The sequence below is a fragment of the Aspergillus ambiguus genome, assembly GCF_047715705.1.
Source record: "Aspergillus ambiguus strain CBS 117.58 unplaced genomic scaffold BDV59scaffold_10, whole genome shotgun sequence".
NCBI classification, from domain to species: domain Eukaryota; kingdom Fungi; phylum Ascomycota; class Eurotiomycetes; order Eurotiales; family Aspergillaceae; genus Aspergillus; species Aspergillus ambiguus.
Window position 1 is genome coordinate 46,438 of NW_027395523.1, and position 14,396 is coordinate 60,833.

The following is a 14,396-nucleotide window of genomic DNA, read 5'->3' on the forward strand; positions in this document are numbered from 1 at the left end:
GAGTCAGCGCGCATTATGCCTGAGTTACAGACGGGCCACACGGCAGTTGATTGGCTGGGGCCTGACCATGTTTGATCTGTTTGCAATACCACGTCCTCAATGCCCACTCTTACCTATTCGGTAGGCTACAGGGCTAGTGCCTCATAGGAGGTACATTTGGGAATACCGACAATCCCTAAATAAGCATGTACCTACAGTAGTCCAGCCAAACCACCAACGGCGTCCTAATCTCTTTTAATTATTTCGGCGTCCTCATGTGCAAGGTACATGTAGTTTGGATGCCGGAGACCTATAAGGGCATGTTGTTTATGGGTCCATTCTGGCTTCTCCATTTTCTCCTAATGATATTTTTTTTTTGTTTATTTTGTTTACTGCGAAATTTCCTCCTGAATCCCTGGTGGGACAGTAACTAATGTGCTTTGTTCGCAGCGCATCCATCGATCATCCTCCCCCCTACCGCCCCCCAGTGATTACCCAGAACGGCCAAAGTTTCTCTCTTCCTTCTTCCCCCCAACATCAATCACCACCACCACCACCACCACCTCAACCACCACCACTCTAACTCTCCAACTTCTTCCTCTTCCCTCTACTCCTCTCCTCCTTCCCCTACGTCTTTATTTGTTCTCTCCTCAAATTCCCCTTCCACCCCAATCATCTCCTCCATACCTCGGTCCTGGACTTTCCTCTGTCCCTAATCCCCGCAATGGACCGGTAACGATCTTGGATGTGTCGCGCGACGTTGGTGGTCAAGGCTCTCTCTCTCTGTCCTCTTCTTCTGGATCGGAGAGACCCTGTCTTCCACAAGTTCCTCTTTGCGATTGGGCATTGTCGATATCTTCCACGCCCCCCTTCAAGTTCTCTCTTAGGCGTGTTTCTCCCACACCCGGAGCTCGCTCTCCCTTCCGATCTTGAGGATGCCTCAACGCCTACCCCCCCAGTCTCCAACCAAGGGGCAGTCGCGCAAAGTGCCGAGTCCTTCTCGAAATGACGCCTCCGGCTCTGGTACGTCCATGCATGCAGAATCCCTCCTGGGCAATAACTAACGGACAATTCGCGCGATCCGCAGAAGGACCCGCACGTAGACGATTGCAAAAACACCCCTCGACCACGTTCCTTGCTGATTCTTCTTCCACCACCTCCAAGTCCGGCTCAGGCTCCCGAATCGGGGTCATGAGTCGCAGAAGACTGTCCATTCGAGATCAAAAAGCTCCTCAGGGCCCGCGACCGCAGGAACCCTCCCGAAGAAGGTATTTCAGCGCCATCGCAACAGCTCCCCTCCACCTCCTTTTCTTCTCCTTGACCCGCTGAGAAAAGTCCCCTTTTCTACTGGCCCTCCTCCATACATTCATTCTAATAGTCCGTTCTCCAGCAACAATCCCAGTTCTTTCTTCCACTCCGGCAACTCCTCCATCGACTCTACGAATGAATCCTCCCAGAGTACGAGCTCCCGCGTCAGCCTCCGATCGACCAGCATGGGCAACCTGTCGAAACTCGACGCGAACCAGTCACCTCCTGAGAACGCCGATTTCCTCGCGCCTGTCAATTTTGATGACCTGCAGAATAGCATCATGGCCGAACCAAACTTAAACCACTTCCCCATGCCCCGGACCGGCGCCCCGACTCCTGAGTACCGTTCGAAGAGCCCCTGGACCAATAATGCCAACCACACCGACGAAAATCGGCCCGGACGACTCAGAAGCAACTCCGTCCGTCGCCAAAGTGTCACAAATCAAGGCTCCTCCGGGGATTCCACGGCCCCACGACCCCCGACCCTGACTACAGCGACCAGAGCGCGTCGCCAGAGTCTTGTGCAGGCTCCAAACGCGAACACGGGCCAAGCGCCTCGCGCTCCCCGTAAATCAATCGGTCCTGGGTCCGTTCCCTCGAGCGCCGCCAGACGACAGAGCTTGTCAACGAGAAAGCCCAGCGTGGACACGACGCGCCTGGACCAGGGCCCTCGGCCGCGGCCACGAACACAGTATCCCGGATTGAATCAGGATGACCCAACGAAGGTGCCTACAACCGCCCGGAATCTGAAGGCGAAGTCCTTTCAACCTCCTTCGGGAGATCCTCGCGACAACTTTTTGGCGGCAACTGGAACAACGGACCACTCGCGCTCGTCATCAACCAACGCGGTTCGAACGCCCATCAAAGCTGCGACTGGGATAAGTACGACCCCTTCATCATCGTCCAAGCGGGTTTCCGTCATGCCTCCAGTCGCAACGGGTCTTGGGGCTCGCACCATAAGCCCCACCGACGCACGACGGCTGAAGCGAATGTCAACTGCCCCTCAAGCAGAACCCATGCCATATACTCCGCCTACCCAGACCGACCCCGTTCCTTTCCGCCCCCGGTCGTCCGCTCAGTCCCCATCAGCTATTCCTCGCAAGAGTGTAACTCCGTCTTCTACCAGAACCACCCCTGATCCGAACCGCAAATCCTACAGCTCTGGGCTCTCACTATCCTCCAACACCAGCTACAACTCGGCCAGAAACTCTGGAGGCTCCTTGCAAGCCAGGCTTTCCCAAACATCGTCCTCCTCTCGCCTACCAACCCCGAAACCTCGTGTGGAGCATGTAGTGGCCACTGAAGAAGAGGTTCCACCCGTCCCTGCAATCCCAAAGGCATACGAGTCCCCGAAGGGCGACTTCGAGCAATCAACGTATGCGTCCCCATATGCCGTGAGCCGAAAGTCCAGTTTACCCGTCGACATCGGTCTGTTAAAGATTAAAAACGACTCGGACTCCAATCCGTCGAGTAGCGTCACTGATGGCGATTCCGGTGAATACGATGGCCGGGAGATGAAAACTCCCGAAGCGAAGCCTAAAGCTCCTGCTATCTATGGTAAACGAAGCCTGCAGCCATTGAAATTGCCGCCTTTGAATCTACTCCCCTTAGGAACGCCGATGACAACGAAGATCGAGGCCTTGAGAGATCGAGAAGACGATGCCAAACCATATACACCCACAAGTCAGGTTATCTCCAAGACTCCAAGCACGCCATTGACGGCTTCTAAGGCCAATTTCTTTGCTGTGCGCGATGATGATGATGAAGCTCCACGAACTCAGGCACGAAGCAGTACGTCGCATTTCATCGTCAGTACCTCCTCAGGTGCCACCCTACGGACGGCTAGCAGCTCCAGTGCCCTTGCGACCTTCGAGAACAACCCTGGAGGTGCTCGAACTGTGTCGCCGTATATCTCCTACACACTCCCGAAGAGCAGCAGCGACTTCAACTATCTGCGACAAAAGGCCAGTGGGGATTATTCGTCTCATGCCGCCCATTTGGGCTCGTATAAGTTGAACGGCCCTCGCCCTCAGACCCAGTCTTCGTCCATGAGTCAAGTGTCCACCCCTACGGATCCTGATAACAACAGTGTATCTGAAACCTCCCTCCGGAGCAATATCACAGTTGCCCGCCAACGAAGTAGTTCGCGGACCCAAGCCACAGCGGAGTCTAGGGGTGACCCACAGAAGTTTGATCGTATGCCCCCGCCAAAGCTTCCGGCGTCTGCGACCTGGAATAATCTTTCCACTGCGAAGAACACCAGCCCTACCTTGAGACCTTCTTACTTGACCACAAGACGACAAGCATCCTTGTCTCATACATCTAACCCGGCGGTCCGCAAGCCAAGTTTCAGCAGTGAGCAAAGCCTGACTTTGGAGCCGAGCCGTTCGAACGAATCTAGCGAGAATGATCTTGCACAAAACCGCTCTGCTGCATCGATTCTTTCTCCAGTGCACAAGATTATCAGCTCCGCCAGATCGAGTGCTGCAGCCAATCCTCGACCTGCTGAGCCGCAGAAAGAGTCCGACATTATTCTCGCTGACGAAGAGATGCGAAAGCTTGCTTCCAAACGCAAAGATCTCGAAAATGCCGCGAAAGACTTGGACGGCTTGCGTCGCAAAGCCGGACCCAAGGAGCGCGTGAGTGCGGCCCAGGCTTTGAAGATGGCCAACCTGAATATTTTTGAGCGCGGGGAGATCATCGACTTCAAAGATATCTATTTCTGCGGGACCCAGAATGCGAAAAAGCATGTCGGTGATCTCAGCGCACAAGCTGCGAACTTTGGCTACGACGATGACCGCGGCGATTACAATATCGTTATTGGCGATCACCTTGCCTACCGCTACGAAGTGATCAACGTTCTCGGCAAGGGAAGTTTCGGCCAGGTTGTGCGGTGCATTGATCATAAGACAGGTGCCCTGGTGGCAGTCAAGATCATTCGGAACAAGAAGAGATTCCACCAGCAAGCTCTCATCGAAGTAAACCTGCTCCAGAAGCTCAAGGAGTGGGACCCCCATCGCCGGCACAGTGTTGTGAACTTCACGCAAAGCTTCTACTTCCGAGGCCATCTGTGCATTTCCACGGAATTGCTGGGAATGAACCTCTACGAGTTCATCAAGACCCACGATTTCCGAGGCTTTTCTTTGAAACTCATTCGCAGGTTCACCAAGCAGATGCTGAGTACGTTGACATTGCTTCACGCAAAAAAGGTCATCCACTGTGATCTCAAGCCGGAGAACATCCTTCTTGTTCATCCTATGAGCTCCGAAATCCGCGTTATTGATTTTGGATCGAGTTGCTTCGAAAATGAGAAGGTCTACACTTACATCCAGAGTCGCTTCTACCGCTCCCCGGAGGTCATTCTGGGAATGTCCTACGGCATGCCGATCGACATGTGGAGCGTGGGTTGTATCTTGGCCGAGCTCTTTACCGGCTACCCGATCTTCCCTGGAGAGAATGAGCAAGAGCAGCTTGCGTGCATCATGGAAGTGTTTGGGCCTCCAGAGAAGCATCTAATTGAGAAGAGCACTCGGAAGAAATTATTCTTCGATTCTCTGGGCAAGCCCAGGCTGACGGTCTCGTCAAAGGGACGCCGTCGTCGTCCTAGCTCCAAGGAGCTGCGGCAAGTTTTGAAGTGTGATGATGAGGCGTTCCTTGACTTCATCAGCCGGTGTCTCCGCTGGGATCCAGCTCGTCGTTTGAATCCTCACGATGCCCTCAGACACGAGTTTATCACTGGGATCAAAGCACCTCCACGGTCTAGGACGTATCCAACTGCCGGTCCCGCCGCGAAGCGAGGCACTGGTACCTCCAATGTGACCTCTGGTCGCCCACTTCCGGACCCCCCTGGAACTGGCTTGAAAACTGGCCAATTCGTTCGCAGCCGCGATGTGTCTGGGAGTTCTCCGGTGAAGGCAACTTCCGGAAAACGCCATTCGACTGTTAGTGGCTTGACACCATCGACACCAGCCAAACGAGGCACGAACACCGCCACAGCTCCTGGATCCGGACTTCCCCGTGTTGCTGCGAGGAGCATCAGTGGGAAGCCGGACCTCGCAACAGCGGCGGCAGCCACCAGCTTGGTAAGCTCCATCCCCGAGCCATAGTAGTGTTACGATGACTAACATGCAGCAGAGGAGTAAATAATGACCTGCGCTTGATTCCGCCCCCGTGGCGCCTTTCTTTCGCTTCTTGCATATTGTAATAATAATCTGTTGTTGTTGTTGGTTGCATAAACAGGTCAGGAACGTGTTGCTTTGTGCTCGCTTGATTTATTTTTACCTGATGAACGACGTTGATCCCAGAAGATGGTCAAGACGATAGAGCCATCTTATACCCTTGCTGTGGATCTGCATGATTAACAACGTGTTGTGTTTCTTGTTCCGTCCCCTGATTTGCTGTTATGACTGGAAGCTGCTGTTGCTCCATCTTGCATGGCTATCTCGTTTGTCCTTCGCTTCTCTATACTGCTGTCGTCTATGGGCTAGACAGCGCGTGTATATTTACTTTTCGATTCTATCTGGTCTGTGACGAGGGAGGTTGGGTGTTAGACTTAGCAGACTCTGCATATACAGATATTCATGAACGAGCCTTTGTTGTAAATGGAGTTTGTAGAACATGTGCGGGTGATGGGTATAGATCGGGGGATCTGATAAGCGATAAGCGATCTGACTTAGTTGGCCTCATCCGCACTTCATCCCCATCTCCGCCTCCTCCCTGCTTCCGCCGCCCCGTGTCCTCTCGCTCCCTTGGGATCACGGTCATCCTGTGTTTGTCCTCTCCATACATGCATTAATTGAAATATCCGTTCCTCCACGCACAGAGTGATGAATGGCTACGGAGGACACCACCACCTGGACGATGATGCGTTCGGGGAGAAGTCCCAGCTGCAGGGCAGCTTGAAGACATTCGACGCCTTTCGTACGTCTCCCCCATATGTTCGCTGTGTTCTCTGTCAATAGCCCGTCGCAAGATCTCAATTGAATTGGTCGGGGCGCATCAAATTGCTGCCTCCCAGTCTGGGGAAATGTGTAAACAGAAGCGAGAACTGACCGCGCCATCTAGCCAAAACGAAGCCCTCGTACACTGCTCCCTCCCGTCGCGGCGGACAGTGGACCGTCCTCATCCTCATCATTTGCACCGTTTTCTCCATTTCCGAGTTCCGCACCTGGCTCCGCGGCACCGAGAATCACCACTTCAGCGTCGAGAAAGGCGTCTCGCACGATCTCCAGCTGAACCTGGACATCGTCGTCCAGATGCCCTGCGACACCCTCGACGTCAACATTCAGGACGCTGCCGGAGACCGCGTCCTCGCTGGTGAGCTGCTCAAGCGCGAGCCCACCAGCTGGCAGCTGTGGATGGACAAGCGCAACTACGAGTCCTACGGCGGCTCCCACGAGTACCAGACGCTCAGCCAGGAGGATGCGGGCCGGCTGTCGGCGCAAGACGAGGACGCCCATGTGCACCACGTGCTGGGCGAGGTGCGGCGCAACCCGCGCAAGAAGTTCCCCAAGTCGCCGAAGCTGCGGCGCGGCGATGCCGTCAACTCGTGTCGCATCTACGGCAGTCTCGAGGGGAACAAAGTTCAGGGAGACTTCCACATCACCGCGCGTGGCCACGGATACCGCGACATGGCTCCCCATCTGGACCATCAGGGTGCGTTTGCCTTTCAGGGCCTTTGATGCCGTCAGTCACTGACAGAAACAAACCAACACGCAGCTTTCAACTTCAGCCACATGATCACCGAGCTCTCGTTCGGCCCGCACTATCCTACCCTCCTCAACCCGCTCGACAAGACCATCGCCGAGACCGAGACCCACTACTACAAGTACCAGTATTTCCTCTCCGTCGTGCCCACCATCTACTCCAAGGGCAACCGCGCCCTGGACACGTACTCGAGCGCCCCGCCCTCCTTCCACGACAACCGCTACAACAAGAACCTCGTCTTCACGAACCAGTATGCCGCCACCAGCCAGTCTGACGCTCTCCCCGAGAGCCCGTTCTTCGTCCCCGGCATCTTCTTCAAGTACAATATCGAGCCGATCTTGCTGCTCATCAGCGAGGAGCGCGCCAGCTTCCTCTCCCTGCTCATTCGCCTCGTCAACACCGTCTCTGGAGTTATGGTGACCGGTGGCTGGCTGTATCAGATGTCTGGGTGGGCGGTCGAGCTTGTAAATCGCCGACGTGGTCGCGGCAAGTCCGAGGGTGTGCTCAACGGGAAGCATTACGCAGAGGATTGAATGTTTTCCAGGGTTTTCTTTTTCTTTTGGTTGTTTTTGTGGTCTTGGTGTTGGTGTTTTATATGGTTTGGTATCTGTTCGATTGAGATATCCGTAGCTACATATCCAATGCAATCGCATCTGTACGCTGCTTGAATGGCTGCTATTGTATCTTATATACATCTCGTTCTCCGTCCGATTTAACTATTCATCGCCTATATTTATAGAATCTTTAATTTGAAGAAGTCAGAAAATAGTCAGATTGAAGCAAGCTTAAAAAATCAATAAAAATAAACCCATGGGTATATTAAGAAAGTTTTGTGTAACATAACCTGGAAGATATTATTTTTATTTGAATATGTTTTGGTTTGTTTCAAAGTAATATATATATCGTTCATTATCTTTTATTGTTTCTTCGACAATATTTACTGAATAAATACTATTGTTATAATGAAGTTATGCTCCATTTGATTTACAGAAAGAGTGACGGACCCAACTTCTACCGTTTAATCCAGCTAGCTACCCTGTTAGCTATGCGTCGTAGCATGAATCTGATTTGGCTTGACCAGTAATCTCTCCCTCGGGAGCTATTCACTCCCATTCACTCCCATGAAGGCCACAAAGGGCATTTGATACAGTAAATATATGGGTGTACAGCAAAACTTGCTGGTGGCCATGGGAAACGCGTGGTACGGCCATAGGAGCGAGATCGATCGCGATGGAGGAATGATACTAGGGTTACATGGGCCAATAAGAGGTATAAAGTAATTTGTGATATATAATGTCAGTTTGAGTACCTGATGAACTAGGCAACTGCATGATATCTTGTTGCTACTTCAGTTACCAATTTCTGTATCGTATCTCTAGCTCACGGGGGAGAGTAAACTGCCTATTCAGTAGCGTCCCTATCACGATATCATATATGAAGATGATTGATTGCTTTTTATTCTTGTGCGCTTTCGAGTATACAGCAAAAATAAACACCGTTCAGGTAACCAACTTTCTTCCTCATAGGGCAGTCAGCTCTGGCGAGCCCTGACAAGGCGGCGCAGAGAACCGAGTTTGAATGAACACTTTCTGGATGCCCTCACTGCGCTTGTCGAACAAAGTATAGACTTTTTCAATATCTTCCAACTTTAATCGATGAGAGACCATATCGAGGGGGTTGATCTCGTTCTTTTGAATTAGGTCCATCAGCTCAGCCCAGTACTTTTGCACGGGAGCCTGTCCATTTCCGATCAGCCGCACGCCAGTCTGCATTAAAGCACCGATATTGAAGTGATTTGTCTAGTAATTATCTCCGTCAACATATGTTCCGATCGACTACGGATGTCCAATATACTTACGTATGCGGCGTAGACACCAGTCAAGCCGACACGCCCGAATGAACGAACAGATGTGACCATCTCATTGACAATCTCCGAGGTATCCGTTTCCATTCCGAGAAGTTGTTCAAAGTAGTGCATCCACCCTTTGGCATACTCGCCAGCAGCACATTCCAGGGCGACATCGGGACCTCCAGGAACCAGTTTCTTCAACTGGGAACAGACAGACTCACCCCGAGGAAGTTGAGAAAAGTCAATCGTTTCCACCCTGGGTGCTTTTCTTTTCACATAGTTCAGCCGCCATGCGGCGTTGCCACCGTCAATAACAATCACTCGGCTCGCTCCGTGGAAGAAACTGAACTCAGCGCACATCTGGCCGATTGGGCCCGCGCCCCAGATGGCAACCACGTCTCCTTCTGTGACACCCGTATCGACGACGCAATGCCAGGAGGTTCCAAGGACGTCCGACAGGAAAAGAGCCTTCTCATCGGGTACGTCATCCGGGATTGGTAGTAGATTGACATCACCGTGGGGAACTCGCACATACTCTGCCTGCCCACCGGCAAAGCCGCCCGTAAAGTGAGAGTACCCGAATATACCTGCAACGGAGCTGTTAGGAGATATTCTAGAAATAACAGCAACAAGACTTGCCAGCCGTACGCTTGCCATACAAGGCATTCGTGATGCTATTCTCATTAGTCTTTTCGCACTGGGAGTATAATTGTCTCTTGCAATTTTGGCAATCCCCGCAGGCAATGGGGAAAGCGACGACGACTCGCTGGCCCTCTTTTATTTTAGTAGCTGTAGGGCCAACGTGTTCGACAATGCCACAGCACTCATGGCCTAGGACATCTCCCTTTTGAAGCTGCGGGATAACACCTACGTTGCCCGAATAGACACCTTAGCGACTAGAAGGAATTGGTTCGGGAAGGCGAGGTTCGTACCGTGATAAAGGTGAAGATCACTACCACAGATAGTGCTACCTGTGACCTTGACAATAACGTCACTAGAATCGACGACTCGTGGTTGCGGCATTTCCACTATCGGCGTTTAGTCCCGCGAATTCCCTTAAAGGATATGCCTGACGCAGACGTACCAACCGCGACACTATTCTTTCCCTGCCAGACTGTGGCCTGAATCGGCTGTCCGCCCTCGACCCCATACTCATTGTCATAATTGCTGATATCCGTTGTCACATCGGCATTTTCTCCATGGCCCATCGCCTTCTCCACCAAATTAGCTACTTGCGATACTGCCATACTTGAAGATTGCCTATGAAGCTGAAATTATAAATCAGGCAGCTTTAAAAATGCGTTTCAGTGTGACTAAGAGTATCAAGCTCGGAAACCGAGATCTTTATAGCTACCAATTGCACAGCTTCCTATCGTCATACTGTCGTAACTTACACTTTTGTTATAACCATCCTGACGGGTATGGAAATTGAAGCCTTTAGCCACCATTGCGTCAGCGTGACGTGGGATTGGGACATGTAGAGTGAATTTTGGAAAATGATATATCCTTTAGAGGCTTTCTTGGAAGTATAAGAAGATGATCTCTTCAGGTGTGCGTCTATCGGTAAAGGCTGCCTTGTTCATATTGAGCTCCTGCTGAGGGTTTCCGCCTTTCGTTCTAAAAACTACTTAGTACCACCATAGAATTGTCCGGCGAATTATCAGCAAGCGGTTGTTTTTGGTAACTCTCCTGTTTGGGTTTAGCGCCCGTTTAGATACCTGATACGGTTTGGCATCGCCCCAGCGGGGTTTAGCTTCATGTGTTACATCGTTTAATATTCAAGCTTGACACGGAGTATTTAGCCTTGCACTGATCGGCGATAATTTACAATGGCAGGTAATGGATAAATGACACATTAAAGAAGGCCAATTATTGTGCATTCTGGTAGGCCGTAACTGAAACACTGGAGTGAAGCTTTTCGAAGATCACAATTGAAAACACTAGCAAGAATGACGTGGCCATGTGGACGCAGGAAGCAAGAAGGCTTAAACAAGTACCACTTGATATGAATACTCTGAGCGGCGTATACATGAGCATTCGTAAAATACGTATTTGAGTATACTTGCGTCTTCAGCAGACAGTAATAAAGAGCCCAATACTAGAAGCAACTTAGCTGGCGTCCGATAGGTTGCATATACTGAGGGGGCTTACGGAGCAGGGTTAAAATCTTGAAAGAAGCTGAGATCAGTAGTACCTGTATTCCTCATTTCGAAGGCAATCTTCTCACCGGCGGGGCATGAGAAGGTTGAGATAACAAATGAATTCCCAGGTGAGATCATGATATCACCTAGGTTTTGTGAGATGGGAGGAGCGTTGGAAAACGTAGTCGTGACAGAGGCTGCTTCGGAGAGCTTCGCAACATTGACCTTGCCGTCACCGCCAAAGCTGAACGAAGAGGTTTGAAGGTCGCCCTTCCGAGGAAATAGAAAGATGAGGCTACAGGTTTTGCCAGAGTCAGACTGAGGAATGTCGAAGTTAAAAATGCTCGAGACTGTCGAGGTAATCGTGCCGTTAAATTGAGTGCCGAAAGCTGTGTTTGGAGCATTTGAGTCGATAGGGATAATCAGGTGCGGAAATTCAAAGTTATTTGAGGACAATGTAGTGCTACAGCTCCTGCTGGTGGATGAGGTGGGAGAAGGAGTAGAGGTGAAGCATGTGTCGGCCTTTAGTTGGACAGTCTCACACTTTCCAAGAGCACTGCTTGGGGTAACGAAGATGTTCATGCCGCCGTTCTGGCCCGTGTCGCAGGCAATGAAGTTAGAGCTTCCATGGAACTCCAGCATACCGGACGGGCTGATAGAGAAACCCAAGTCCGGAGTGGCACCCTGGTCACACTGAAACTGACTAGTTGGCGCTAAGGTATTTATTGGCTTGTAAACCTTTCTTCACTAGCTAGGCTTTGTGTCACTCACGGGTCATAATGCAGCCACGCCCATTACTATCGGTGATGGAACCTTTTGAGCTAATACAGAACTGCGCTGCAGATAAAGTGCTGTCACCAATTCGATTCTGCCCATCAGAAAGCTGACCGACAGCGCCGGAGGACCCGCCGGAGGCAGTAAGATGAAAGCAACAGCTATTAGTGCGGCCGATGAGGGCATGAGCGGTAACAGCAAAAGCTGCCAGGCCAAAAAACCCTTTCATGCTTATTGATGAAAGGTAAAGAAGTAGGGGCGACTAAAAATTCCTGGGGGACTGGAAGATTTGGATTTGAACGAGAGAGCAATGGTGCTCCGATGAGACAGAGCATACTTATGCCGGAGAACTGTATACGCTTTCGTTTTCCGTAGAGCAAGTACTCTTAATCTAGACCACTGTAGATTCCAGTAGATCGACTGGTTTGTGTGCAAGTGTGGTTTGTCATGGCGGTTGGACGAGTAACGCCAAATTTGTCGCGTGCCAAATACGTTCAGGATATAACATTCCATGGTTCTTAAACATTATTTATAGAATATACGAGACAATATACTTTAAATAGCTAACTATTAATACAAAAATGCAATTTTTATCTGCGACCACGGAATCTATTGACTTAGAATGACGTAGGTGGATAACGATCACGTGGTTAAGTTCACAAAGAGGCGTATTCTAAGACTTGCCTGATTAGCGAGTGCATTAAACCAAGGTTCATCTTGCCTTTAAGCAGTACGCCGAGTTACGCTACAAAGAAAAAGAAACAGATGGTTCTGAAGGCCACCAATAGAGCTCGGGGAGGATGTATTGAAGTAGAGACCTTGAGTCCCGGCATTGTATGTCGTACCACAGGTACTTTAGGAGTCCTATAGCTGCCTACGGTTTGGCGCGCACATCACTCGATAGAGGGGTGGGCATACATGCTAGGTCTGGATATGACTGAATTAAAGTTATCCGCTTCGCGTCAGACGCCGGGAAATTCTGGTAGCGCAGGGCCGTCTGTGGGTCAGGCATCATTTCTCACAAACCGAGCGTATCGGTTTCTCAGTGGAAGAAATCAGAAAACGCCCCTAACGATCCAATTAATTCTAGGTGCTCACTGGTTTGTGCAACCGAAAACCCTATGTATTGGTCGCCAAGTAGAACGACACGAAGGAGGTATGTTTCTCATTGGTATTTAGAATATAGCCGAGCCTGCAAAGGTGATATCGACGCTAAACGGTTTGAAGCAGACACTATCGCGGAGCTAGAAACAACAATAGACAAGCTAGTGAAAGTCGATCGAGAGGAGTCTCCCTAGTTCACACGACGTTTTGCGCGGAGATCGAACAATATCTGGCTAGACTATGGAGTCGAATTACAGCTGGAATTCATTGATGAACAGCGATTTTAGACACTTTGGGACAATGATGAGACGAAGACTAAGGGTTCTGCACTAGTGTAAGGTCATCTTTGGGGTGTAGAAAGCATAATCTAATTCGATATGCGTGTAGGGATGGTAGAGTACCGAACATGACGTTACAAGGGAAGTAAAGGAACATGGGTGGCTGCTGATCGATGCACCGGCGGTCATTAGGCACAATCATACCTTCACGGTCCCCGCTATGACCATCTGGCCCCAGAAATAAAGTCCGTAACCGACTGCGATGCGGAACCAACTTCGCTTGTTTGGAGCAGGCGTTCTACAGAATGCGTCTTTCGCGACAAAAATATCGCTAGTGACAAACATCGCCGCGCCCAGACTCCGCTGGTACGCCCAGCCAGTTGAAGTTGATGACGGGACTGTGGAAACAGCTACCGCAAACATACAACTGATGATGGCAGCATACGCAAAGACAAGTGGCTTCATATCAGCCGGGATGGCGAGATCCAGAACATTTTTGGAAATAGAGGAGTGGGCCGGTGGATATATCACCCCCAACCATTTCGCAAGCACCATTGTGGTGACGAACGTGGTTGCGAAAAGCTCCCGCGAGACGTCTTGGCTGTCATGGAGAAAGGCAAAAATGTAGGCAATATGAGCCGCGGCGAAGGCGACAACGCCTAATTGGAAGGATATGGAGATCTTTCTTTCGGTGCTGGAGTTCCGGTTGAAAAAATCACCCTGAGAAGGGAGGAGAAAGAAGTCTCCAACTAGAGACAATAGGAGCCCAGTAGTAATGAGAACACAGTATGGAGACTCATGTATGGACGCTTGGGGCAGAGGACTGCTGACGAAGGCCACGGAGGAGAGCATTTTGAAGACAAATGTTCCCACGTAGGAGTTAGAGCGGAACTCCGAGAGCACAAGTAAGGGGAGAGAGCCTATAAGGATGTATTGCCCCGACCCGGGGGGCATGGACAGGGAGATCGACATATTGATCGGTTGGTGGTATTCAATGAAGGGGTCGAGAGGTACGGAGTAGAATCAGGGGGTTTAAATCCCTGGCTAGCATTCGATTGAGATGTACCTCGGTCTACTCCGTACTGTGGAGCTCTTCTGTCTTTGGCATGTGGAAGCTGTGCGTGGAGACAAAGCACTAACCATTTATCTTAGGGAAAAAATGAGAATGCATTGTACACATTCTTTTATGCCGATATAATATCTGGTCCGGAATTGAAAGATTTGCGGAACTAGTGGAGACAGAGTCGTCATATATAT

At 50.7% G+C, this 14,396-nt stretch overlaps 5 protein-coding genes across 5 annotated transcripts; 2 read left to right on the forward strand and 3 right to left on the reverse strand.

Moving 5' to 3' along the window:
- Nucleotides 1-3,280: 3,280 nt before the first annotated feature.
- On the forward strand, nucleotides 3,281-5,837 carry BDV59DRAFT_175329 (putative protein kinase). Its single transcript, XM_073689244.1, has 2 exons — nucleotides 3,281-5,369; nucleotides 5,422-5,837. The coding sequence occupies exons 1-2, from the start codon at nucleotides 3,336-3,338 to the stop codon at nucleotides 5,431-5,433; spliced, it is 2,046 nt and encodes a 681-aa protein (XP_073549146.1). The 5' UTR covers nucleotides 3,281-3,335; the 3' UTR covers nucleotides 5,434-5,837.
- Nucleotides 5,838-5,984: 147 nt separating this feature from the next.
- Nucleotides 5,985-7,703, forward strand: BDV59DRAFT_175330 (endoplasmic reticulum vesicle transporter-domain-containing protein). The gene is made up of 3 exons (XM_073689245.1): nucleotides 5,985-6,207; nucleotides 6,352-6,942; nucleotides 7,006-7,703. The coding sequence occupies exons 1-3, from the start codon at nucleotides 6,114-6,116 to the stop codon at nucleotides 7,524-7,526; spliced, it is 1,206 nt and encodes a 401-aa protein (XP_073549147.1). The 5' UTR covers nucleotides 5,985-6,113; the 3' UTR covers nucleotides 7,527-7,703.
- Nucleotides 7,704-8,513: 810 nt separating this feature from the next.
- BDV59DRAFT_207054 (chaperonin 10-like protein) lies at nucleotides 8,514-10,089 on the reverse strand (the record flags this gene model as incomplete). The annotated part of the gene is made up of 4 exons (XM_073694920.1): nucleotides 8,514-8,792; nucleotides 8,852-9,429; nucleotides 9,482-9,709; nucleotides 9,927-10,089. The coding sequence occupies 4 exons, from the start codon at nucleotides 10,087-10,089 to the stop codon at nucleotides 8,514-8,516; spliced, it is 1,248 nt and encodes a 415-aa protein (XP_073549148.1).
- Nucleotides 10,090-10,654: 565 nt separating this feature from the next.
- BDV59DRAFT_175331 (ubiquitin 3 binding protein But2 C-terminal domain-containing protein) lies at nucleotides 10,655-12,295 on the reverse strand. The gene is made up of 3 exons (XM_073689246.1): nucleotides 11,755-12,295; nucleotides 10,994-11,696; nucleotides 10,655-10,940 (listed from the first exon to the last, which is right to left on the reverse strand). The coding sequence occupies exons 1-3, from the start codon at nucleotides 11,984-11,986 to the stop codon at nucleotides 10,913-10,915; spliced, it is 963 nt and encodes a 320-aa protein (XP_073549149.1). The 5' UTR covers nucleotides 11,987-12,295; the 3' UTR covers nucleotides 10,655-10,912.
- An 885-nt stretch (nucleotides 12,296-13,180) lies between these two features.
- BDV59DRAFT_175335 (lysoplasmalogenase) lies at nucleotides 13,181-14,140 on the reverse strand. The gene has a single exon (XM_073689247.1). It carries the CDS (start codon nucleotides 14,109-14,111, stop codon nucleotides 13,338-13,340), a length of 774 nt encoding a protein of 257 aa, XP_073549150.1. The 5' UTR covers nucleotides 14,112-14,140; the 3' UTR covers nucleotides 13,181-13,337.
- Nucleotides 14,141-14,396: the final 256 nt, after the last annotated feature.